Source organism: Cyrtonyx montezumae, unplaced genomic scaffold, assembly GCF_038088225.1.
Source record: "Cyrtonyx montezumae isolate F1298 unplaced genomic scaffold, pur_monq_1.0 scaffold_18, whole genome shotgun sequence".
Taxonomy (NCBI): Eukaryota; Metazoa; Chordata; class Aves; order Galliformes; family Odontophoridae; genus Cyrtonyx; species Cyrtonyx montezumae.
Window position 1 is genome coordinate 8210483 of NW_027071914.1, and position 25983 is coordinate 8236465.

The 25983-nt window shown below is 50.7% G+C and overlaps 1 protein-coding gene across 1 annotated transcript; it reads right to left on the minus strand.

The window, feature by feature from the left end:
- Window positions 1–2570: 2570 nt before the first annotated feature.
- Window positions 2571–25819, minus strand: ADRB2 (adrenoceptor beta 2). Its single transcript, XM_065734558.1, has 2 exons — window positions 24467–25819; window positions 2571–3770 (listed from the first exon to the last, which is right to left on the minus strand). The coding sequence occupies exons 1-2, from the start codon at window positions 25638–25640 to the stop codon at window positions 3736–3738; spliced, it is 1209 nt and encodes a 402-aa protein (XP_065590630.1). The 5' UTR covers window positions 25641–25819; the 3' UTR covers window positions 2571–3735.
- Window positions 25820–25983: the final 164 nt, after the last annotated feature.

The following is a 25983-nucleotide window of genomic DNA, read 5'->3' on the forward strand; positions in this document are numbered from 1 at the left end:
AGGCTTGCAATTTACCCAGTCCCAGCCCTCCAGAGTGACCCCAGAGCTGGGGTAAATCAAGATGCAAAGCCTGGAAAATGAGGAGAGCATATCCTGTCTGTTTGCTGAAGCTGTGTGAACCTGCAGTGCAGATGGTGCCTGAAGCCCCACACTCACTGCCAGACACAGAGCACAGCCACAGCCTTCAACATCTTTTTGCATTCAGGCCCTCCAATGTTTTAAATTGGGATGATTAATTGTCTAATCATTAATTCTGTTGGAAATGGGTTATTTTGATTCTTTCAGCATACAGGGACCAAAAGATTCTCCTGGCGATTGCTTCTTAAATGCTGCAGTGTTGTCACTGCCACCCTGCCCCACATCACCAGAAGAGAACAGTCAGCAGATAGGGGGAATTAAGGAGCTAGCCCCTGTATCACTGAACTGATGGCTGGGTTCAGCACGAGCCCTTGGGACCACACGCTGCCAAGTGGATAGGAGTCTCCAGATTCCTTTATTATCATCCTGTGACAACCCTTTCATCCATCTGGTTCTCTCTTCCTAGGTTTCCCTGACCCTGCTTTGTGCCATAGCAGCTGAAGGACTGGTACAGACAGTTGCTCTGCTCCCCTCTATCCGTGTACCACAGCCCCATCCCCAGGAGATATTGCAACCCGCCTCACATCAGCAAACTCCCCCCAGAGCACCAGCTGCAGTGCACACTGTGATTTTCCTCCCCTTGACCTGTCCATCGCATGGCAAATTTCATCCCCGCCCAGCCCAGCGCGGTCCCTTCCTCCAGCACAACTCAATGAATAGTGCAATAAAGGAGAGTGGGAAGAGAAGAGCTTTTTATTCTTTATTGGTAGGAACAATTTGTTCAGTGAGAACAGAGCTCTCATGATCACAATGGTTCTCCAGCTGAGTGCGATACACACGCTCCCCCAGCACTGTGGGTTCTGCAGAGATGGAGAGGCTATTGTGTGCTCTCCCCAGTGGGCACTTGCTGCCTGTGGGATGGGAGCTGTTCATTGCCAACACTGGTTCAGACATATTGCAGCCTTTGCCCCTCTCCTGCACCACATGTGCTGTGCAAGGAGGTGCAGAACAACTCCATACTGCTATGGGTCCTGGCTGCTCTGCTTGTTGGTGCAGATCTCTGACAATTCTCTCTCAACTCTCTCTCCACCAAATTAATGTCAAGTGGGCTCGTGCCGTGCTGAGCCACAGGAGGGACAGAGCAGCAGCTCCTTGGAGGAGGCAGGGGGAGCAGTGCTCGGGGGGGCAGAGCTCACCCAGTGAGCGGTGTGTGTTTGCAGAGCATCACTGGGAATAATGGAATGAAGATTTCAGGAGGAAGTGCATCTGCAATGCTAATAGGAGCTCTTGGATTATAGAGCAGTCTCCCAAAGGAAAGCACAATAACCCTGGTGTAAGAGTGCTTAAAAATAAGCTGAGCATTCCACCAGTTAATGCAATACAAAACAAGCCTGAAGGTCCACAGGCAGATGGATTTGTAATTTGTCTCTTCCATCTCTAACAACTCTTCAAGGAAGCACTCAGCAATCAGCAGGTCACTGCTTTGGGCCACGCTGGCGAATTGTCAGAGCAAGCATATCTATTCCTCTTACTGCAAACTGCATGTGAGAGGCTTTGTGAGAAAAAGACCTACTGAGATCCCACGCGTGTCTCTAACCTGAACACTAATCCCAAGGGCAGTGCTTCCAGTTCATAATACGTGACCAGAGTCAGCCAGGAATCTTCTGAGGAAACAGGTTTGGGTTGGGAGATGTTTCAATGCAGCAGCCATACAGGCTGGGACAAAGCCTTGGTGGGGATGGGGCAGGGAAGAGAGGGGACAGGGATGGGCACAGGGATGGGAGCAGTGGGAGCAGCAGTGCTGGGTCTGTGCTCAGGGACATGACTGCTCTACCAGCAGGGAGCACATGGGGACATTGCATCGTTGCTGCTGGGAGGGCAGGATCTGGGCACGAAGGAGGAGTGAAGAGAGATGTGCACTGCACAGCCTCAGCTGCATGCAGGAAATCTGGCTGGAAGAGCTCCACAGAGATTCCATACAGCTGTCCTGCTGTCCTTCTCAACAGGGTCCATCCTTCCTGTTCTTAATTCTCCGAAGACCAAAATTTGTGCTCACCCCAGGTGATGCATTCCTGCTTTAATGGCAGCCTCTTCCTCCTGCCCCAGACTTGTATGCTCCCACAGCCCATGTGCATGCCTGGGTCTGGCCTGACCAAGGGATTTCCCACTGCCATGCCTCACTCACACAAACTCCATTGACTGTGCATGAGCAAGATCCACTGCGTGTCCTTGGTGAGCCCCACACCTCTGGGCAGGCTGCTTTGTGCTGCTCTACAGCCAGCCCTATGGGGAGGGCAGGTGTCCATCTGCCCGTCTGTCCGCTCCCATCTCAGATGGGCACAGCACATGCTCTCTGTATCCTCACCTGTTAGCAGCACTGCAACCAGCAGCAAGGGCATAAATAAACAAATAAATACAACTTCAGAAGGGGAAGGGCTCTCCAGCTGGAAGCCTGGCACAGCAGCTCTGGGATGGGGCTCCTTCCATGGGTTGGTGCTCCTTCCATGGGTTGGTGCTGGTATGTTGTGCCTGGGCCTGCAAGAGATGCTCAGTGACCTGAGAGCTGCAGCCTGCCAGCTGAACACACCAGTCTGTGCCTGGGATGCCATGTGCAATGAAGCTGCAAGTTCCCCTATGATTTTGAATCAGTTTTCCCTACAATTTCCTGCCTGAGCCTCTGTTGCTCCCTGTGTCTCTGTTTCTTTCTCTTCCACAGGACAGGAACTAAATGTGCACACTCATTTCAACAATGACAGCACAGAGCCAGATGCTCTGTGTGATTTTGGTTGTCGGGTGTTAAAACTTGGCTCCCAAGAGTGGCTGGTCATGCTAGCATGTGACTGCTTGCAAGTAGGATTGCCATGCTCAAGCCTTCCTCCCGTCCGAAGTCCAGGCTTTGCAGTTCCAGATCTGTCAGGATCAGGAGCGAATGAAGGCCAGGTTATGTTTGTGCTGTGCAGTGTCAGCTCCCTCTGACAGCAGCATGCTGCACTGGGCAGGGTTTGCCCTGTGCTAATCCCGTGCTTGCTGAGTGGAGCTATGTCCTGTATCCAGTATGCATAGGGCTAAAGAGGAAAAGAGATAGAGCAGATACCAGAATGAGAAACAAGGACAAAGCAATCTCCCATGCTCCACCTCCTCCCTTTCTTAGTCAGGTTCCTGTTCCACCAGCAGCCCCAGGCAGCATGAGGCAGGACCTTGCTGGGGCTCCTCTCTGGCTCAGCCACTGCATGCAGCCATGTAGTCGTGCTACCCTGCGCTTCTGGGAGCACTTGCCAAGGATGCTTTGCCAGGAAAACCCCACAGTACTCCTGTGGTGATCTGGGCATTCACCTCCTCCAGCTGACAGGGCTCTTCTAGCATCTCCCCAGAGCTGGTTTTGTACGCAGTGACTCCTGCAGTGTGTGCCTCGTAGTGCCCATCCCCCATCTGTGCCCTCCAGTGCTTGAAGTGCTGGCAGAGCCCTTCCTGGTCCTCTGAATCCTTCATCATCTTCTTCTTCAGGAGATGCATGATGGGCTATGGGTTGCGATGAAGACATTTGCCAGGGCAATCACTTCCCAAGCAACCCTGGGCTCAGAGAAGCATGGCTGTGCTCCGACTCCATCTCTTCAGAGCCCTTGTGAGCTCAGGGTGGTGAGGAAGAGAGGTTGGCCTTCAGCTCTCCACCATTCCTGGACACCCAGGGATCTCTGTGCAAGAGAGAGAGAAAAAAAGGCATCAGGTCCATGCAGATTTCCCTACCAAAAAGCAGAAGAGTGCTCCCTTGCATGTAATAATTGGAATAAACAGATGCATCTCTACACACACACGTGGGCCTGCTGGCCAGATGATGAGAATATATTTCCTTCTGGTCTTGTGTCTCTGAATCTATAAAAAGGAAGGAACAGACCCTTTTCTTGATGGTGGAGATACCTGAATGACTGACGTGATAGAGGGAAAAATGGGAAATTAATCTCAAGGTAGAGAAAGGAACAAGTACTAGATATGCTTGTACTTTTGTTTATTGGAAAGTGATATTTTAACATGATATTTTAACAAGTACACGTTGAAGATTACGGTCTGTGTGTGTAGGGGGGAAAGCAGCATTGACAAACAGAATGGATCCGGAGGAAAGAAAACATTTCTGTTCTTTGGGAACACAACGCCTCTCAGAAGAACTCTTGGTATCCAAACTGAAGCTGCACTTGTGCAAATGGAAGCTGAATTTTCAGTGTGAGGGTTGATTTGCAGTAGTACCAGTTGCCAGCACCTATGAAAAAATACTCATGCTCCATCTGCACCGCAATGTTGTTTGGGGGATGCACAACCTGAAATGTCAGGGTATAGTACTTAAGAAAGCACAGTTACACCCTGAGCAGAAAATCAAGTCCTGGAGAATCTCTTATTGGCAATTTTTTGCTTTGCATAAGAGAAGGAACAGAAGTTTTTCACCTTATATGTTTACTACTTCTAAAAAAGCTCTGTGAGCTGCAATGACTTCTGCTGGTGCAGTTAGTGCAGTGAAGTGTGAGCTGGGGCTGGCAATCATTAAACACCCAGGTAAGGAGAAACCAATTTGCTAAATCAGCTGGATTTAGATGATTTGGATAATTGCTACCATTGAGCTTTGCATGCAGGCTGCTGCAGGCTGTCAGAAACTAAGGATGCCACAGCTGGGACACAGAATTCTTGCAAATCTCTTTAGAAAACCCCTGAGATTTCCCACGTGGAATAAAAGCAGCTCCACAACTGCAGTGATTTCAGAGGAGGTTCAGGTTGCACGTTAGGAAAACACTCTCAGAAAGAGTGATGGGATCAAGGGCTGACAGGGAAGAGAACTATACCTAAATATGAAGTAACAACGAGGAAATTAGAGATATTCTGCAATATGGAATGAGTTTTTCCAGAACAGAACTAGTATCTCCGAGAGAAGCTCCTCTGCCCTTTCATCAGCTTTAAGCCAAGGGGCTCTTCTTCGACTATCCTATAGATGGAGCTTGTAAGCTTACCAGGAAACTTGAACCAAGCTGTCAGCACCGAGGGCAAAGCCACTGTAACAGAGTTCATCTGAAAAGGAAGAGGGAGTTCTCTAAACAAGTAGCACGTCTACATCCACGAAAGACAGCCATGGAGCACAGCAAGGTTAGGCTTTCTGCATTCCGCAGCCACTGTGATTTAAGTGCTTCCTTTCCTCACGGGAAGGGCTCTGTGCCTCGTAGCTGGGATAACTGCTCCCTTCCTCAGCCTAGTCTGACTAGATTCTTGCCAAGAATCCAAGTCAATGTTTCTTGATATCTAGATATATGTATTTTAATTATTACTGTAATAGCCACTGGTATTCCAAATCCAAGCCAGGCTGATTAGTTTTGATAGGATGCAGAAGCCTGATGCCCTCTTTCTGCTCCCCCCTTGGATAAGCTTCGCTTTCAAGCTCAGGTTCCTGTGGCAGCAACCAGAGTTTGGTGTCAGGACTGGTAAACTTGGTGGCTTCCAGCCAACGGTCCCCTCAGCTAAGTTATCAAGAACAAGGAGAATAGGGCAGCCTGGGCCGCGTTCCCTCTGTGTGGGTTCCTACCCGCACTCAACCCAAGCTATGGTGATGATGCAATTCATCTTCACCAACATAATGCCAGTGAAATCAGCAGAGTCATTCTCCATCGCTGCATACAGAGCAAAACGTGGTTCAATTCTGTAGTGCTGGGACATGCTGAGCTCCACTACTATTGCTCTGGTTCTGGTCTATATCAGCAACAACATTCTGAAGCCAAGAGGGACTAACTTTCCTTTACACTGCAACTACGGTGCTGACGTCAGTGGAGTGACTTCAGATTTAGGCCAGTGTTGCTGAGAAAGGAATTAAACCTCCCTGATTTACACCACTGTAAAACTGATACATAAGGGGATCTGGGTTTGCAGCACAAGTCCCTGTCCAGGCACTGACAGAAGACAGGGCTAGCTACCCGAATAACTGCATACCCTGAAGAATCCTTATTTATGGCCTCTGAATGTGTGCGCGTACATAGAAGGGAGCTTTAAAAGATGGCAATTAAAATAAACAGCAGATCACTTCTCCTAAACATCTGCCTCATAAAAGCAGAAAATCAGATGTTGCCCTGGAACGCTTGCTATTTGCTGCTCCGGGTAACGCAGAGGGAGCACAGCACGACCTCGTCCAACATTTCCTCTGCCCTGAATTCCTCCAGGTTCACAAGTCAAAACATAATTTTCAAAACAGAAGTCTCCTGAAGAAGCCTTGTGGTCTCTGCTATTGACTGTTGGGAAGCTTGGATGTGCTCACGGATCAGACACCAGGAGGGGATAGACCACCTGCATCCCACAAAGTAACGTCTGCGTGGAGTCAGGCCACAGGCCAGGTGCATGCAACTTGCAAACTAATAACCAGCTGGGCGTCACTGCTTCACACATTGGAGGTGTACAAGAAATGAGCAGATGCACTGAGGGACCTGGTTCAGTGGGAAATATTGGTGGTGGGTGGATGGTTGAACAGGAGATCTCTGCACTACACTGCACAAAGTGATACTCTGGGTGACACATGGTGATACTCCTTGTCTTCGTTTCATTGCAGAGCTCGGATACAGCATCTTGGTGCAGATGACAGTCCCTCCACTAAAACCCAGACCTGGAGCCTCAGTTAATTTAGTGAGAAACTTCAGAAAATGCCCACATCAAACTTCACATTTGAAGGACTCCCTTTTCTTCCTGACGGTTAGTCAATCATTAAAGTAACTCTGGAGAGGAGCCAGAATGTGGAACAGCTGAAAAGCAACAGGATTTTAAAAGCTATGTTATCTTATTTCTCTGTCTTGTTTGCTTGCCCCAGCTTTTCTGAGAAGCGTTGTTTGCCTCTTTTTTGACTTTTGGGGAAGTTGGAAGGAGATTATTTGCTTTGCAATCACTGAGCAGATTGAAGGCAGTTCCCAACAGAGCAGTGATTCTCTCTGAAGCTATTTAACTGAACTCTAAAACCTTGCAGTCCCCCAGCAGGAACTCCTGACTGTCAGAGAGCTGGGAGCTTGTGCAATGTTTTCCTGGGGTGCTATGTTTTTTGGCAAATAATGGTTTTTCTCCCTGTATTTTCCTGACAGTAGAGCAATGTGCATTCAACCCCACACTGCTGACAGACCCCACTCAAATGTTGCAACCATGACACAAACCATCATTAGGGCAAGGAGGAGGATAATAGAAAGGGAAGACACTTTCTGAAGCATTAATGGAAGAGGCTGACACTGAAACACACTATTGCATTCACACATCACATAAAGCAAATGACTTTCTTCACTGCTGGAAGCACCAGAACAAGGCTCAGAACAACACAATCAGGGACGGGCACTCTGCCCACCCCAACCTGGTAATGCTCAGCACCTCGCTGCTTTGTAAGGCTGAATGTGTTCCCTTTCTGGCCAACTGTAAATTCTATGCATGTAGGATCTCAGTATGCTCCTGAGATGCAGGAAGACGATTTCACAACAATGAAAAAAAAGAGAGAAAATACATATATATAGCCCCAAAACACATCCTTTTGATATTCTGCAAGCCTGAAATCATGATAGAGATAAGTGTGCTTTTAAAACTAAGGCCCCGCGTGCCAGATAATGCAGGGAATGCTTTTGCCTTAGTTTGTGGCACACCGTAATTTCCTCTCCTTGGTGTGATGCCAACATATACTTGTCCTTAAGCTGGGCTTACACCCAGTTTCCTCTGAGGTTTAAACAAACACAGATTTAAATCGAACAAGTTACAATGAACAGAAAGTCCTTCTCCCCCTAGGAACTGAATACTCGAACAGTACTCTCACTCCTCCATCTGCTCTGTGCTCAACATCTCATTGACGAAAGGTGCTGGGATGGGATCTCAGCTCCCTCCCACTCCAACCCAAGGACACAACAACCAGCTCTCACTGATCCCACTTCAGCAGAGGGTAAGACTGCACAATCTCCAGAGGTCTCTGCCAGCCCCGACTATTCTGTGATGCTGTTGAAATACAGCACTGCTGAATGCCAGGCTCGTGTAACATAAAAAAGACATACATGAAGACACCACTATCTCTATTTTCCTGCCAGCCAGATGTACACCAAAGACCAAGTCCTGATTTCCTTCTGAAATGCCCAGACGCTGCCCTCTGGGTAGCACACTGAGCTGGCAGGGCAGTCAAGCATGTTATGTGTCATATTGGTGTGATGGATCACTCCAGGGGAAGTTTCCCTAGGGACTATTGAGGCACCCAGAGTGTTACAACAGCAAGGACCCTTCACTTAAGTGTTCCTCTGGCATTTAAGTGACAAGGTGCTTGCAATAGGGCCACTAACAGATGAAATAGAAACCCCACATGCTACACTGTGACCATCCTGGAAAATAAATCACCAAAGAAGCAAGCTTTAGTGCAAGTTGCTAAGATGAGGGCAGGTGATCCACTGAGGGCACAGCAGGGCTGTTTCTCACATCTGATGAAGCAGGATCCCACTAAGGGTGGTCACTGCTCAAGGCTCATCCTTCTGAGCTGGCCCAGGGGTGTTTAGGACTGCCAGCCCTAGGACACAGAGGTGGGCCACCATCAAGGCAACCGTTAGGACAGAAGTTAAGCCCAGTGGCTCAAATACTCCAAGGATCTCTTGTAAATGTATTGTAAAACACCAAGTGCTGTTTTCTGTCACATCAGAAAAGTGGAGACATCCCTTCATGCTGCCTTGTGGCACGAGCAGACACATAAGGGAGGGTCCTTCTCAGATTTTTGGGAGCTCTTTTCCCATTCCTAGCATATTATCCCTGGTAATGAGAGACTGAGCCAGTCTCAGAACCCAGTGCATATCCATCAAGTCATATGGAGAGAAAAGGGCATGGGGAAGGATGAGGTCTGGGTATTTGCTTCTGGTCCACTGGCAAGCACCCAAACCAGCTGTCCTGAGGTCACTCAGAGCACAGAAATCTCTCCTTTTGGAGGAATTTGGCAGTCAGAGCTACACAGGCTGTTGTGATTGAAGTTCTGCCTCATTGAACTGTGCATTTACAGGATGGTTTTCAGCCTTGAACAAGGGATGAGGACACAGGTGAGGTTCAGGACAGTTGAAACTAGGAAATGCTATGACCCCTTTGGAAACACTTCTGTAAGAGCTCTGCTGCGAGCGTTCGTGATGCTGCAGTGGTTCCCTGGGGGAAAAGGCAGAGAGCATGAGGCACAGGGATGGCTTCCCCTTCTTCCCACCTGCAGCTCTCTCAGGCATTTCCATGTGAGGCTCCAGCATGGAGAAGCTCTGATCCTAAGGGCACAAGTTGTATGGCCCCAGATGTGGAAAATGGTTTCTTAACCTTAACACCAAGTTCTTTATCCTCAGGCAGCCTATGAATCTGCATTAGCCCAAGGGTAGTGGGCAGGGAGGTAACACTTCCACCACCCATTGCTGTGCCCTGCTGAGCTGCACCACTTGGCTGCGTACAACAGGAACCCACAGCCACTGGGGTTTAGTATGAGTGCCCAGAGTGCAAAACAGCAGCTCCTAGATGTGATTTTGGCAATGCACTGTCAAGCACCCTTATTCAGGAGTCACACCTCCTCTCTGTTGACATTCTCCTGCCACACAATCACACAAACCATGAAGGGATGTGGGCTGCTTGCTGAAATGAGCTGGGGGCAGCTCAGGGACTGCCCAGATCGGGTCTGTTCAGTGCAAGCTGTTTTTTGGTCGTACCAAAGGTGTGAAAGAAAAGTTTCCCTCATGTATGAGAATCGGAGTAAAAAGAGAGAGGTGAGATGTTAAATGCTTCAGCGGGGAAGGAAGTTCCCTCTGTGCTCAAGAGTGACTGCGAGGCTCAGAAAGGTCAGGGGTTCTTTATTTTAGAGTCTGAAGTTGTGAAGACATTTGACCTGGTGAGGTACAGCTGCTGCCAGCGGGAGGGAGGGCTCTTCAGGGAGTGGGCAGCAAGGAAAAGGGAAAGCAAACCAAAGAGGAAGGAAGAAAGAGAAGTCACAAGGCTTAGAGGTTTTCTTAAGGCGGGCACTGGGAGACTCGCACGGCTTCTGAATGCCTGGGGAGAAGGCATTTACGTAACTGTTAAGTGATTCAGCACGGAGAGACAGCCAGCCCCTTCCCTCCATGTCGGCAGCGGCACTGACGGAGTGCGTAAATAACAAAGGGAACGCAAACAGCATCGCTGTCCTTGTCACAGCTGTCCCGCAGGGCACACGTGGCTCGGGATGGCGAAGGTGGCATCAGCATGGGCAGCTGCACACATCCTCAACCTGCACAGCTGTGGCACAGAGCAGCTCTGCCTCGAGCTGCCTTGCACAGCACCAGACACCTCTGTTCCCTTTCCCCTCCTGATGATATGCAATGTAGTGAAAAATAGTGCTATTTTTTCACTACACAGAAGAGAAACCTTGGAGCAAACAGATGCATTGCAGCCTGTGCATGCTGGGGCCACACAAACATCTTGAAGTGGTAGTATCATAAAAATAACAGTGGTTATCTGCTGGTGTTTGGAGGAAGTTCAGTGGCTCTCTCATCCTATCACATCAGTGAGAAGCACGTGAGAAGTGCATGGGCAGGGAGAGGGATGGAGTGTGAGCTGTCCTTTATTTCTCTCTTGTGCAACAGATCTCCAGTAACTTTCTCAAACGCAGCTCCATATTGCTTTGGGAAATCATTCACATCCACTCCCCACATGAGCAGATGTAGCTTGATGAGAAGAAGTTGAATTTTTTTTCCCTCATCCACATCAAGGGTGGAGTAGAGAGGTCCATGCCAGGGCTGATAAACACTCCCAGCCTTTACTGGGCCGAACCTGTGCAGCAAATGTTGAGCTCCACCACAACTGGGCTCCCACTCTGTTGCTTTCCTCCAGCTGCAGGATGCTGGACATGGCCAGTGGCATCACAGCATGAAGGCCATGGTCAGGAATCCAGGGGTGAAGCAGGCCCTGCATCTGGGTAAATACAGGCCTAGCAAGAAGGGCTGCTCTCTCAGAGCCAGCATCTAGGTGCTGATTGCACCACAGCAGCCCTCAGGGTGTTTCTGCATTATTTGCTGGCAAAAAAAGTCTTAAGTGAGTGAGCACATAGTTGGCATCTGCCATGGAAATATAAAAAGCCTTCCCTGTGAGGTGGAGCTCAGCTTGTTGGTGATCTGATGGTTCTAATTCTGGTGACCTGCTGCACTTGATGGATGCACCCATCCCTCCAGTGCCAGTGCTCATCATCCAGCATCAGCAACTGTATCTGTTTTCACCTGGGTTTCCAGCCAGCAAGGCTGTGAGCTTCAAACCTATTGCTTTCCAAAGCAGTTCTCGCTGGCATACAACCCATCAACAAGACCTGTCCTCCTGGTCACCACACAAGGAGATAGAAGCAAGACAACCCCTGAAGAAGGCAATGAAAGGAGAGGAAAAGAACAGGAAAACCTCTCCAGAAACATGCAGAAATGGCAAGGGCAGAATGCTTTAACATTCTACATGACACCAGGTTCTATTTTCAGTGGTTTGTTTATTGTAATTTCCCTCCTCTATAGGAGAGGCCAAATCTTACCTCACAGCATCATGACCCTAAAGCAACTGCAGGCTGTGCTGTGAAGCCCAGCCGTAACCCGAGAGCCCATTTAAAAATGGCTGGCCCCAAGACTTCTGCAGGAATGACAGCCCTGGTATTTATTTACGAGGGTTCAGGCAGCTCAGCTACAGCCCTCTGATGGTCTGATATGGAAGGGCTTTCAGGTTTACTGTATTTTAAATAGGTTGCATAGTTATGACAGCACTGAAGTGATGAAATCTGAAGGCCTCCAGCTTCTTCTTGGAGACTCACCAGCAGCTGCACGAGGCTGCTGGGTTCCTCCACACTTCACCTTGAGTTATGAGGGCTCACTGTGATGGCAAGAGGAAAGAGGGCATGTTCATGGGCACAGGAGTTTCACTGGCTGACATGGACAATGAGGAACCATGTGCAAAGATGTGCAAAGAAAGAGTGGTTTCTCTGGCACAGACCTCCAGTCAGAGGGAGCACACATGGAACTCCTAACAGAACTTTTCATGAACTACTGCAAGTTAAATGAGAACAGCCATAAGGAAGACACACAACGTGAGATGCATTCATGCACTCAACTCACCTCAAACACCAGCCTGGCCTTCTGTCCAGATGGGTGGGCACCTACTGTCCTGTGTAGGGCAAAAAGCGTGAAGACCTCATGGGTGAGCACAGTATGCCCATGTCTATGCTTATACAGAGGAATCCTCAGAAATGCAGATCATAAAATCAAGGAATCATAAAATGGTTTGTATTGGAAGAGACCTTTAAAAGTCATTTAGTCCAGCTCACTCCCCAGCAATGAACACCTACAGCTCGATGTGCTGCTCCCCTGTAGTTCATGAAATAACACTGATACGATATCACTGAAAATGGGATTCCCATGAAGTTCATATGAGACTGAGCAGTTCATGACAGGATTCATAATACCTTCTGTCAATCACATGAAAATTAAACGTTTGCTTTCAGATGACCTAACAGGTCTGGTTTGTATTTATTGTTTGCTGATAACAACCAGTAATTGGAACTCCTGGCTAAAATCAGCGGGGATTTCCTCAGGCCATTACTTGGACCTGGCTTTGTCAGTGCTATAATCAGCATGTGTTCAGAGAAGCACCCATTAGCATCCACCAGCTCCTCTGTCCTCATTCAAATCGATGTCTGTGACGCAATTTTCTCCTTGGCTCTGGCTTCTGTATCACCTGCAGAGGAACTCAGCATCCCAGGATGAATCACGAAACAAGAAGGGGAAGGAGGAAAGTTCTCTGCAAACATCACCTTTTTGGTATCAGCTGAAGGAAGGAAATGGGGGGAGGAAGCATTGACAAGTACTTGGGGTTAATGAAAACGGTTTGGTTTTGTGGGGAATGAAGTCACTTTGAGATTGGGCACAATCATGCATAACTCTGACAAATGTAATAGCTAATGACTTCCCACATTCCCTGGTGATGCCTGTCCTGGTGCATGGGGCTGCCTCTTGTTCTTCAGGGATCTTGCCCTGGCCTCAGCCTGCTTCAGGTGATAGAATGCAGCTCACCTTCTCTCCAAACACCCTTGCAGAGGAATTGCCCTTCCAGGGCAGGCTCCCTTTCAAGGCACAGCAATGTGCAGTGAGTCACTGCAGCTCAGCCTCTAATCTGGTGCCTGAATCACAGATGTTTGCCATTTCAGAACATGGTGATGTGACATTTTCAGCTATTTCTTCCTGCGACTCAACAAGAATCTCACATAAAAGCTTTTGTGCTCTAGAGAGGATTGAGGTCTTGGGGCATTACGCACAAAGCCCTAACAAACATCTCAGCATGGCTACCTCGCTGTGTTTCAGTAACCCAGACTGCTTTTCAGGGACATCAGTGGATGCTAGAGGCTGAAGACCTGCAGTGAGTGTGGTATCCTTTGGGCAAGGTGCAGCCACAGGACCCCCTGCACACCCTCCTGAGCTGCACACCCTTCTGAGTTGCTGAAGGCAAAGCTATCTCAGCAAACTGGGACATGGAAATGATGCTGTTGCAGAGCCCAAGTAGCACTGCTGGTGCCATTCTAATGCCTCCAGCTCTCCTCCAGGGAAACCCAGCTGTCCCCACCTGCATCTCCTACACAGAGCTCGGCCATCACCATGCTGGGCAGCAGGTGGCTGTCCCAGTTTGTGTCTGTACCTGGCAGACATGCTCACTACTCTCAGTGATCGTGCCTTGGCAGGCAGCAGAGCAGCCTCTGAGGAGGAAGCGAACTCACTGCTCACGTTAGAGGAAACCACTGCCCTGCACACAGCTTCAGCTCGGGAAGGAACATGGGGACCAAGAGGAAATGATGAATGTGTTGTCTTATATAAACCTGCTTTGTGCCAAGGACTGAGAGGGGACTTTCCAAATGCACAGCCTTGACTTTGTGCCTTCTACAAGGAAGAAGAAGAAAAAGATACTTCAGGAAAGAACCACATAGTAAAGCTCAAGGGCCCCTACTGCAGAGGGGGGATGGATTGGAAACAAGGGAAATAAAGATGATGTTTTAGAGTCATAGAATCAATGAGGTTGGAAAAGACCCCTAACCATCCATCTACCACCAGTACTGCCACTAAACAATGTCTCTCAGTGCCACATCTCCATGGTTCTTGAACACCTCCAGGGATGGTAATGCCACCACTTCCCTGGGCAGCCTGTGCCAGTGCCCAACCACTCTTATGGAGAAGTTTTTCCTAATATCCAACCTGAAAGTTTAAGGCAGACACTGTGATTTTGAAAATGTTTAACAGGCTGTCCTCATCTGTTGCCCAGCACTGGTGTTCTCTGGGCACCTCTATCCATCTACAGATGAAGGATCCCAAGAGAAAACATACTTAAACTGCTTTTTTTAATACCATCTTATAATTCTTTCAGCACTAATGAACATCAGAAGTTAAAAACAAACCAAACAAACAAAATAAAAACACCAAACCAACTGCTAATGTCACCCAGAGAACAAGTAGGTACTAATAACCGTGTCTGCCTGTTTCCAAAACAAGATCCTGCTCGCTCCACTTACAGCTTCTATTCACAATGCACTGTATTTGGCAGGGACTTTTTCCTCAGTCCTTTGATTTCTGCTCTTTTGGAGGATGCCCACAAGCATCTCAACCCTTCCACAAGATCTCCTTAATGAAAAGCAAGATGGGATTGACACATTTTTCACTTGAGGATTTTTCTGGGACTGATAAAAGCTTGGACACTGACAGCTGCTGGGACATCCATAACTATGAAATCCTTCTCCCCTTGGTTACCCTTTCTTTGTCCCTGCACCCCTGGGCAGAGCTGAAGAGCCACGACAGCCTGCAGGAGATGGCTCCGTGCCCTGGTGGTGTGGCTGTAACAGGGTCTATTCCCTTTGAACATCTTGAGTACCTGTTTAGATCCCAGAAAAGCCTCCCAGACACATTGAGAGAGTGTGAAGAGGCATTTCAGCAAGAGCAAAGAGTGTTCCTATGTTCAGAGATGGATGCAGCAGACAAAGCTCATTGCTAACACAGCACAGGTAACACACTGTGGCCCACCAGCCATGCAGACTCCAACACAGGCATTTTGGGGTCTGCTGCAGGGCTGCCAGAGGTGCAACAAGAAGCAGTTGTAGGTACCAAAGCACAAACAGAAGAAGGCAGCTGGGAGCAGCCAGAAGCACAGTGACAGGGCTGGGCACCACCAGCATCACAGCTGAGATCTGGAGCTGGGAAGCCCCACCTGCTCCAGGGCACAGCATCTGGGTTCACCCCTCACTGCTGCCCCCAGGAGACACTAAACAGGGCAATGCCTACCCTGGGTAATTTCACATCAAGCTTGTTTGTATGCGTGCTTGTTTGAAACCAAACTGCAGGATTTTTGTGTTGCTTGTGAGCTGCGTGACTCCGTGGTGACTCACATGAAAGTCACTGCAGTGAAAATGAGAGCGAGGTCCTGGATGCATCTGTGCTCTTTGTTTATCTCTCTATCATGTGCACCCACATCCGCACCAACACTTGCACAGATCATCCCAGGGCTCTGATGGGACCAGATAACCCGGGGTCAGCCTTGGGACACCTTTTCTCACACTGAAGGGCCCTGTGCTGCTAACAAACAATGTGGTCAGAAACAAACTGGCTGTGTATGGAGCATCTCGGGTTTGCAGCAGGACTTCTCCTTCCATGACAAAATCCCTGGCTTTTCTTCTCACTCCAGCAGTGAAGGAGCCATGCTGCTGCTGCCATGGCTGAAGGGTTTGCTTAGCAGGGAGAATACCTGAGCAGCATGGCACAATTGTAATGTGCCCTGGGCCTTCTCCAGTGTCAGCCTGGGCTGGGACATAGCATGGGGCTGGCTAGATCCTGCTGCCCCGTGACTGTGAGACTGGTGGAGTGATGGAAAGACACCCATGGCCATGGTTCCTGCTGGGCAGGAGAATCCATTGTCTCCTTTTCATTCATCTCCATTGGAAACCCCTTCCACATCCCTTCCTTACCCTGAACGCTCTCTCCTAGCTGATCTGCTGTTCATCAGTCTGCACGGGGCTCTGTTCACTGGCATGATTTGCACACCGAACTCAGGACACTTATGGGTAAAGTGCCTTTTATGGGCAAAATCAGAACGTATGAGTTTGGATGGGGCTGTTTTTCCCCTCCTTTTCCTGGAACTGGAACCCCATTGCAGGAGGTGACATGACACAAAGTGGAGGAGAAGGGCTTTAAAAATAAAACAACACTCACCTTCCCTGCTCCGCGAGCATAAATTAGGCTTTGGCCACTTGCCTTGGACAACTCCCCCAGTGCTGGGAACAATCCGTGCATGCATTGCCTTTCTAATGGCCATGCTTTCTCCCGCACAGCTCCCAGCACTGCTGTACCACGGCAGCTGGCCCTCTCCCTGCTTGCCACCTCCTTCCTGCCAGAGGATGAGGAGAAAACACTGATGCAGGAGGAAAGGGACAGCAGCCAGGCTGCCTGCACTGACATGCAGGACCTGTTCTCATGGCAGTTCCCAATCTTGTCTCTACTTCTGCACTCCCTTTCCAGCTTCTCCCTCCTTTACCACATGGGATTCAGCCTCCTGCTTTCCACCCAGGTTTGCTGTTTGAGTCATTTTCCCTCCCAGGGACCATTTCTCATCTCCATTTGTTTTTTCATCACTATTTTACACTCTCTTTGGGCTACATTTCATTTTGCCTCTGTTCTTTGGTTTCCGCCGTCCTCCTGAAGGTTGGTCTCTTTCTCTCCAGTTTCCTTCACTAATCTCTATGTGTTTATGAATCTGTTGGCAGGGATGATGGAAGCCTCCTTACAGACACAGGCCCTCAGTAAGCTGCAGTTGTTCAAATCCACGCTAAAAGGTTGGCTTTTCCAAAGAGTTTTATCACTGTTTTTCATCTCCGAAGAGGAAAAAATGGAATTGTCAGGCAGAGAAAAAAAGACCCCTCAAATCTCTCTCATTGTACATCCTTCCAACCCAGCAGCTCTGTACCAAACTCTTGAGTCCAGTTTGTCTCTACAAAGAGCCCAGGCTCACATGGAGGCTCAGTATCACTGTGGTACTTTGGACATCATGCTATGTCACCATGACATAAAGGCAAGGCTGAAACAGATTTATCTCAGCATCATCCTCACTCACAAACAACTACTGTGCAGACAGCTTCCTGCTGGAGCACCAGAAGCAGCAAAGCTTTGCAGCCTTGGTGGGACACCAACCTTGGCTGTGGTGCCAGTGGAGCACTGCAGGGCAGGGCTGTCAGCTGTACAGTGACAACATGTTCCCAGTGAGCAGGATGCTGCACATCTCCTCTGACTTGCTGCCCTGCATGCGGTCATATCGGGTCCCCAGGATCTCTGCTGCATGCAGCAGTACCTTCTCATGCACTTAGCAGAAGGTGGAGCGTCTCTCATTGAGCAGAGTGATTCCAGGGTCAAACCTCAAGAATCTTATCTGGTGCTTCCCCTTTGCTTTCTCTCAGGAAAATAAAAACAAAAACTTGCCACTCATTTCCATAAGCCCACTCAAACATGTTTTCAGCAGCAGGGCCCCTGCAATCCCATCAACATTGTGTACAGGTTTTCTGAAGGCTTCTTCAAGGCTGCCCAGAATAACTGCAGCCTGTGGAACCTCCATCCAATGCACCCATTATGGTGGGCACCTTTTGCTCAGATGCAACCAGACTGAGGCAGGAAGAGCAGCATGGACTTGGGAGTGATAAGAAATGCTCTCAGCAGCATCATTTTTGCTTGAGCCAATGGTTGCAAAATGTCAGAATCTCAAGCGGAGGGCTGTCCCCACCCAGGGATGAACAAACATTTCTTTCAGCCAGAAAGCGAAAAGATTAAGGAGGGATTTTTCACACTCACATACACTTAAGAGGAAAAAATATTTACATGAGAGAGAAAGGACTTGGCAGGGGTTTTGCAGAGGCCCTGTTGCTGTTTATGTGTTTCTCAGGATGGGGCTGATGCTGCAGAGCTCAGCAGTGGAGCCTGTGCCCCCCCAGCTGCCCTGCAGTGTGTGAGTGGGGCTGTGGGCAGTGGGGTACTGCAGGCTGCAAGGAAGCCATGTGGTGAGGTTGCTCTGGTAGCCACTGCTGTGGTTTCCTAATGCCATTTCCCAGCTAAGCAGGGCTGTGGGAGCCTCAGTGCAAGCCCTAAATGAGTACTGGGCTCTGGGCACATCTAGGGACCAAGGACAGGGAGGGACATGGGGAGAGCTGCTCTCCAGAGTCTGAAGGCTCCACTGGAAAGGAAGGGTAGATGGCAGACGGGGTTCCCACCTCTCCAGGATCCCCACAGTTGGCAGTGGCACCTGTTCCCAGCTGGGACCCTCCAGCCCTTGAAAACACGAAGTTACAAAACCATAAATGACTGTAATTTGAGCACCCACTGTGTTCTGTAAGTGCTCGGTGTGGTCCCTCCCTGTTCAAGCTGCACAGTGACTCCTGCTGCTGTTCTGGAAAGGAGAAGCCTTGAAACACGCAGGGCACACATCAGCCTTTGCTGTAAATGTTTTCATTCTGCTTTGAGTGGCATAAGGAATGCAAATTACATGTCACTGCCACACGCTCTTCCTTTACCCCTCCTGAAGCATTAAGAGCAGCAGCACAACAGGTCTAGGCACCTGGTAACAGAAAGGGCTGGGATATTTGTCCAAAGGCCCTCCAGAAGATTTTTCAGCCCTGAAGGGAGATAAAGCAACTGGGGACAGACAGAAAAGACCCATCACACAGCACTACTGTGCCCCCAGCTCCTGCCAGGTAGTTCAAACCCTCATGGCTGCTTCAAGCCCAGCACAGGCAGGTTAGGACAGAGGCACAGTGAGGCCTTGCTCAGAGCAGAGTGGCACAGTACTGGACTCCTTCACGCTCTTTCCTGGGTTTCACTTCCCCATCCCTACAGACATCTGTTTCCTCCTGCTCCCAGGGAACGTTGGCACTGGAGATCAGCAACAAAGGATTAAGCCTCAGCTGTCCCCAGCCCTTCTCCATCCCTGCCACGCAGGAGGCACACATGACTGCTGCTGTTTGGGGTCCAAACAGACAGAGCAGCAGGTGAGTTCCCAAAAAACTCTATTCCTATAAGCTCTGGAGATGGAAAGCAGAGAACTGAAAAACTGAACACCTGCAGCATCTGCGGTGCCTCCAGGGAAGGTGAGCTCAACATGCAGCATAAGTGAATGGAGCTCTGCCACTCTGCATGCACCCAGCTACTTGGGTGCAGGGTTAGTTTCCAATGAGCTCTGAAGGATTTACTCACTTGGAGAGTATGTGAGAGGCACAGCCAGCAGGACAGCTTGAAGCAAGGACACTTGACTACAAGCATACCATAAATACTCTTTATTTAAACACAACGTCAACCATTAGGACCTGCAATAAATACTTTAACTTTTGAACATACATGTCTTCATCCAGCTAGCATGACAAAACACCTTTACATTTCCTTATTTATATACAGATCTATATATTCCTGTATATAGATAATCAAGGTATATACACACATATACATACATATATCTAAATATATATGCACTTGTGCAAAAATGGCCTTACCAAGGACAGTAAACAAGAAAATATTTCCCAATCCACTCTTGCTGACACTGGTAATATTGCACTGAAAGATTCAGTTGTATGCTCCTGCCATTGGTAGGGTGAGAAAACGGGAAAAATCTCAAACTATATGCATGGATAAGCAGCAAATCCACTTTTTTTTCTTGATAAAGAATGCTTGTAAGGGCCTGATGCCCCCTGAAACACCAGGCTTGATTCAGTGCCCTGACACACAGCAGTTCCAGCATATACCCACTGCCAAACACTCACCACACTTAGCAGGAGAGTCAGCCTTCTTCCAAGCTGTGTGTAAACTCAATTGCAGCATGCACAGCTCTGCCCATACCTGGGATGTGCTACCATGACCCCAGGAGCTCTGTGCTCCTCGTCAAGCACTTTGTTCTGTGGCTGTGCCCCAGCTCTGCCTCTACCACCAGCTGCAGTGTGGGCACACGGAACATCTCTCAGCAGGAACAATGTTGCTGCCCTGCTCTGTGAAATCATGAGCAGCACCTACAGGTTCCCTTGAGTGTCCCTGCAGCTGTCACTGGAGGAATGTCTGTGTAAGGGTGTAGCTACACCGGCTGCCAAATGACTGTGTGCTCACAGCCTGGGCTGTGTGTCAATTGAAAGATGTTCTCTTTGAACCCAAGGAGAAAGGTTAGGGCTAGCACTTTCAAAACATGGCACATGGCTCTTACAAGTCAGCAAACACTGCGGCTCAGCTGAGGAACAGGGTGCTCCTGAGGCTGGGTGCTCCTGCATAGGTGGCTGGGGTGACAGCCCGCCCCCAGCTCTCCTCTTCCACCCTCCCTGCCCAGGGACACAGCCAAGGCTGGTCAGGGAACCTCTGTTTCCCTGCTGCTGTGACGGGATGGCACTTTGTGCTTGCTGACAGAGAGCAGAGAAGGAAACGTGCAAGGCACGTTGTCCTCCCTCCTGCAAGAGGAATGAACATGCTCATAAGCTCATCTTCTTGGGAAATGGGCTCATCGTACCAGTGAATACAAACACTTGGAGGCAGGGGGCTGACAAAGAGAGGGGAAGAAGCCTTTCCCTCAGGCAGAGTGGTGTGTGGGGCTGCTGGCAACAGTACTGTAACACCAGAAGGGCATGAGATGCTGGGAGAGCTTGCAGGCCACGATGTGCTCCCAGCCAGCCCCGTCAATGTTCTCCCCCTACTGCAAAAACATGTCCCTTATAGTAAATAAATACAGGAACAAACCCTTAGAAAAGCACAGCAGCTGTGACGTGGCAGAGCTGAAGAGCACGCTGTGTGCTGCTTGGAGACATGAGGCTCTTTACTCTGTGCTGAGCCCTGGCCTGTTGTCAGGTGCTCAGGACTGTTTGGTAACTTCAGCCTCTGCCCTTCTCCCTGCTGTACCCACTACTCAGCACTACCCTTAACCGGAACTCCAAAGGAGAGGCCACGGGGTCTGGGCCACCCCTTACACAACAAAGACATGCAGAGGGGCATAGTGTGCATCAGTAACACTGAAACACATTGGTGCTGGTGGGGATCTGCTGCCCCACAGCTTCCCAGAGCCACAGTGAGCAAGGCCTGGGCTTCCCAGAAAGCAGAAGGACTCCAGGAATGATGCCAAGAGGCAAAGGACTGACATAAGGCAGCATCTCATGACACTCTGCCTGTTTTAGGGGATGGACCAAAGACAGCTCCTGATGTGGGAGCTACAGCTGCCTCAATAACAAAGGGACCCCGCAGTGAGAACGGTATTTTGTGACAACACAAAAGCTGCAGTCGTGCCTCTCTCAACTAAGGCGTTAAAAACAGCAACAACCTCTCTGGCTAAAGTGGCTGAAAGCGTGAAGTTATAGGCACAAGCGTGAAGTTATAGGCCACCCCTCCAGGCAGGCACCATCCCACCCTTGCTCTAAGTACGTTGTGGCCGTGGTGCACAAACCCACAGCACAGAAAGCAGCCCGTCAGCCTGCAATAAGAACCTGGTATTTCATCACAGTGCTTGTCCTCTAATGAAGTTACTGCTGTGTTTTATCAGATGTACTTAACCTGAGTCAACCCTCTGCTAGTGTTAATCCCGAGCGACTGAAATGTGCGTGCTGGGTTTCTCCTGACCCTAAAATCACTGTAGCAGCCATAGTGTCCTGACTTAATGCACCATTTCTGAATCCCTAGCACACATCTGTAAACTCAATAGGCAAAAGGATTCCTTTATTCAGCTTTTCTTTTCCAGCCATGAAGCAGGAAGGGTTAGTCAAGTTTGACTTCACTGGTGCCACAACATTCGCTCCTGCAGTACTTGCCTCTTTTGGTTCCAGCTGCTTCCAGAACTGAGCAGTTAGCAACTCACCAGTTTTACTGACGGTGCCTAAAAGGAAAGAAATCAGCTCCTCAACACTCAGACGTGTGTAAGCCTGAGGTTTCCTAACACTGTACCTGAGCACTATGCTGCAGAGGTCAGCAGACAGACAGACATCTCCTGCCCCTTCCACACCTCTGTGCTCTGCACACTGCAGCAGTTCTGCAGCCACCCGTAGCTCATCTCTCAGCTCTGCCTGCATACAGCACCAACATCTGATGTATGAGCACAGCCAGGCAAGCAAGAAGAGTGATTATTTGGACAACAAAATCCTCGCCCACAACACTTGCTATTGAAATACAAATAATAATAATAAAACTGCCCACAGAGACTGAGATATGGATGCTGGATTTCCCCTGCCCCTCCACAAGGAGCCATCGCCATGGGACACCCCTTCACCCTGCACTCCTGCTAACGCCAGCCTAGGCAGGATTCATGGCACAGAAGAAATCAATTGCTACAACCAAGAGGTTAATTTTCACTTCTTGCTTTGTGATAATCATGACCCACACTGAGCAGAAGCACATCTCTAACCTACATGGAGCATCGACACCAACCCCACAGTGCAGGCCCCTTGCTTTTCAGCCCTTCACAGTAGGAAGCTGAGAGCACCTGACCCCATGCCAGGTCTCCCCTGCCAGGACAGCCTGTTAATGTTTATCTGAGGAGCAAATGTTTTTCCAGCCTGGCCCCCTGTTCCCAGCAGCCTTGCACCGCTCTGTGCCATCACACCCCTCTCACTTGTTCATGCTGTCATGTAGAAGCTGAACTCAATGACTTGGGGAGCACTTGGGCACTGCTGGCAGCACCAAGGTGTGGATGGGCATGGCAGCAAAGCTGGCAGTGACAGAGCCCTGTTGGACACATTCTCTGCTGCTCTGTAGCATGCAACAAGCTGGAGAGGCTGCAGGCAGAGCAGAGCCAGCACCCAGCACAGGGCTTAGGGCTGCCTGTCCTCCCAGCAGCCTTACCCAAACAGGATTGGGATACCTGGGGGAAGGTAGAAGAGCACGAGGATTTCCAAGCCTTCTCCACGAAACCAGGTCGGGCTTTACGGCGAGGAATGCTGTGAGCTCAAGGATGAGTTTGCTGCCACCCGGCACCTTGCAGCACCAGCGCTGCCCTGCGCTGTCCTTACTAGCTGATCCCCACGCAGTGTTCCCCGGGGGTACCCGTGGGGGCAAATCCTCAGGGCAGCAAAGGGAGCCCCGGTGAAGGGGCTGCAGGAGCTGTGGGCAGACAGAATCCCCCTCCCTACAGACCACCCCAGGTCGGTGCGAGCTGCCCTCTCGCAGCGGCACCAGCAAAGCAACAACAGCCCCCACTCGCGCAGCGCTCGAGCACTTCTCCCACGCGGCGCGGGGCCGTTCCTCCCCCATCTCTCCCACGTGCTTCCGAAGACACCGCACTTTCACATCCTCCTCGGGTCCCCTGTTTCAAACTGCAGCTGTGGAGGAAAGCAAGAGGGGAGCTCCGCGTCCGCCCCGCTCGGAGCAGCACGGCCAACCCTTCCCGTCCGTCCGTCCGTCCCTCCCCACCTGCCCACCCGTGTCTGCCGCCGTGACAGCCCGCCCGCCCGCCGCCAAGTGCTGCGGGAACGCAATGCGAAGCGTGCTGCAAGGGAAAAAACCCTCCACAAACCAAGCAAGCAAGCAAGCAGCCCACAGCCGTCCCGCGGCCAGGGCTGCGCTGCCGGTCTGTCAGCCCTCCGAAAACAAAATCCTCCCTGCCCACCTCCTCGGGCTGCCAGCTGAGAGCCGGGCTCAAACAGACCGGGCTGCTACAAAGCTTTGGCTGCGGTCTCGACGACAGGACGGGCTGCAACTGCCGCAGCGTATCACCCCGCTTCCCAGTACCGCATTCCTGAGTCTCGCAGTCACAGCGGCACATTCTGGGCAAACGCTCCGTTTATTTCTATCCTTATTTCAGCGGAAAGTCCTATAGCACTTGGCAAAAGACGCATTCGTGGTTGTTTTTTGTTTTGTTTTCTTTTTGGTGTTTTTTTTTTTTTTTCCGGGTGTTGTTTAAACTTTCCCACTGACAGCAATAGGATCAGACGCAGCCGACCGAGCTCTAAGCATCCCTCGGGGGGATTTTGGGGCAGGTGCTGCACAGCTCGGGGAGCACAGGGCTCCCGCAGCAACTTCCAGCACCGAGCTCATGAGGTAGTTGAACACCGGCCACAGCCAGGAAGTTCCTCCTGGGACGAGCTTTCTGCACAGCCTTAAAATACAATCCCCCAGCACTCCCCCCGGCACAAGGAACCTAAAGTCGTGCACTTAAATTCATAACCTCTGCAAGCAGCCAGCCCACCCGAGCCTCCCGGGGCAGCCTTCCACCTGTTTGACGGAGGTTTGCTGAGCTTTAGCTTTCTTGCAGCCATTGGGGTTTAAGTGTGCTTTAGGAGGGGACCGTTATTATCACTGGGCTTTTGTTTTTCCTTAGAGAAAGGCTCATCGTTAGGAGCAGCGTGCCACGCCAGAGCCCATCACGTCTCAGAGCTACCCGCTAGGCACAGTACCTTTGCAGTGCAAAAAGTCCTCGGGGTGAGGAAAGGAGCCCTCTTCGCAGAGCAGCTCGCAGGTTTTATCTGGTGCCAGGGGATAGCCGTTGTCCTCCTCGTTGTAGTCACTCCTGCCGTTGCTGTTTGAGTAGCCGTTGGCATACATCTTCAGAGCAGACCTGCGGAGGCACAGGAGCTCCTGGAAGGCGTACCTGAAGTCCGGGCTCCGGCAGTAGATCAGGGGGTTGAAGGCAGAGTTGACATAGCCCAGCCAGTTCAAGAGAACGTACACGTACTGGGGGATGATGTCGTCCTGGATGACGTGCACGATGTTGACGATGAAGAAGGGCAGCCAGCACAGCGTGAAGGTTCCCATGATGATGCCCAGGGTCTTCAGGGCTTTGTGCTCCTTCAAGAAGAACTTTGAGGAACGGCGGTGCCCAGCTTTCCCATTCTGGTCCTGCTCCTTGTTCTGGATATGAAACCTCCCCTCACTCCGGTCTATCTTCTGCAGCTGCTTCTTGGCCACCTGGAAGACCCTGGCGTACACAAATACCATGACCACAAGCGGCAGGTAGAAGGAGATGATGGAGGAGGCAATGGCATAGGCTTGGTTGGTGAAGAAGTAACAGCACGTGTCCTTCTCGTAGCAGAGGATGGCCTCGCTGTGGTCTGCCCGGTACCAGTGCATCTGGATGGGCAGGAAGGAGGTGAGGGCCGAGATCGCCCACACCGCCAGGATGACCACGCGTGCCTTGCTCTTGGTCAGCAGGCTCTGGTACTTGAACGGGGAGGTGATGGCGAAGTATCGGTCCACAGCGATGACGCAGAGGGTCTCGATGCTGGCCGTGACACAGAGCACGTCCAGAGAGGTCCAGAACTCACACCAAAAGTTCCCAAACTTCCACATATCCATGATGATGTGGCAGGCACCGAAGGGCACCACGCCCAGGCCCATCACCAGGTCGGCGCACGCCAGCGAGGTGATGAAATAGTTGGTGACTGTCTGCAGGCGCTGGAAGCGCGCGATGGCGGTGATCACCAGCACATTGCCGAAGACGATGGCCAGCACGATCAGCGACATGAGGATCCCCATGCCCACCACCCACACGTCCTGTGACACCGTGGGGCCGGCGGCGCTCTGGTTGGTGCTGACGTTGCCGACGGGCAGCTCGGTGCCCGCCACCCCCATGGCCCACGGGCCAGGTCCCCGGGCAGGCAGCGGGAGCTGCTCTCAGGGTTTCGGCGTCGCGGTGCCGCTCCGGGCTCCGCGCATAGGGGACAGCAGGTGCGTGCGGGCTGCGTGCGGGGGCTCCCGCCGTGCGGGGCTGCGCGCTCCGCTCTCCGCTCCAGTTCGCCCGCTCCGCTCCCGTCCCGACCCGTCCCACGGCGGCGCGCCCGCCCGACTGTCCCCAGCCCGTTCGGCGCCGCCGAGCTTATAGCAACACCCGCCGTGACATCAGCCCGGCACAGCCAATGGCAGTCCGCGCCGCGCCTCGCGCGCACCTCGCACCCCTCCTCCGTTGTGCCCCCCT

Bases quoted from the DNA above. Each gene is read 5' to 3' on its own strand.
- ADRB2 (XM_065734558.1), bottom strand. From the start codon at position 25,640: ATGGGGGTGGCGGGCACCGAGCTGCCCGTCGGCAACGTCAGCACCAAC. The intron at 3,771-24,466 runs GTACTGTGCCTA...TCTCTTGCACAG, and splicing joins GGACTTTTTGCACTGCAAAG to AGATCCCTGGGTGTCCAGGA.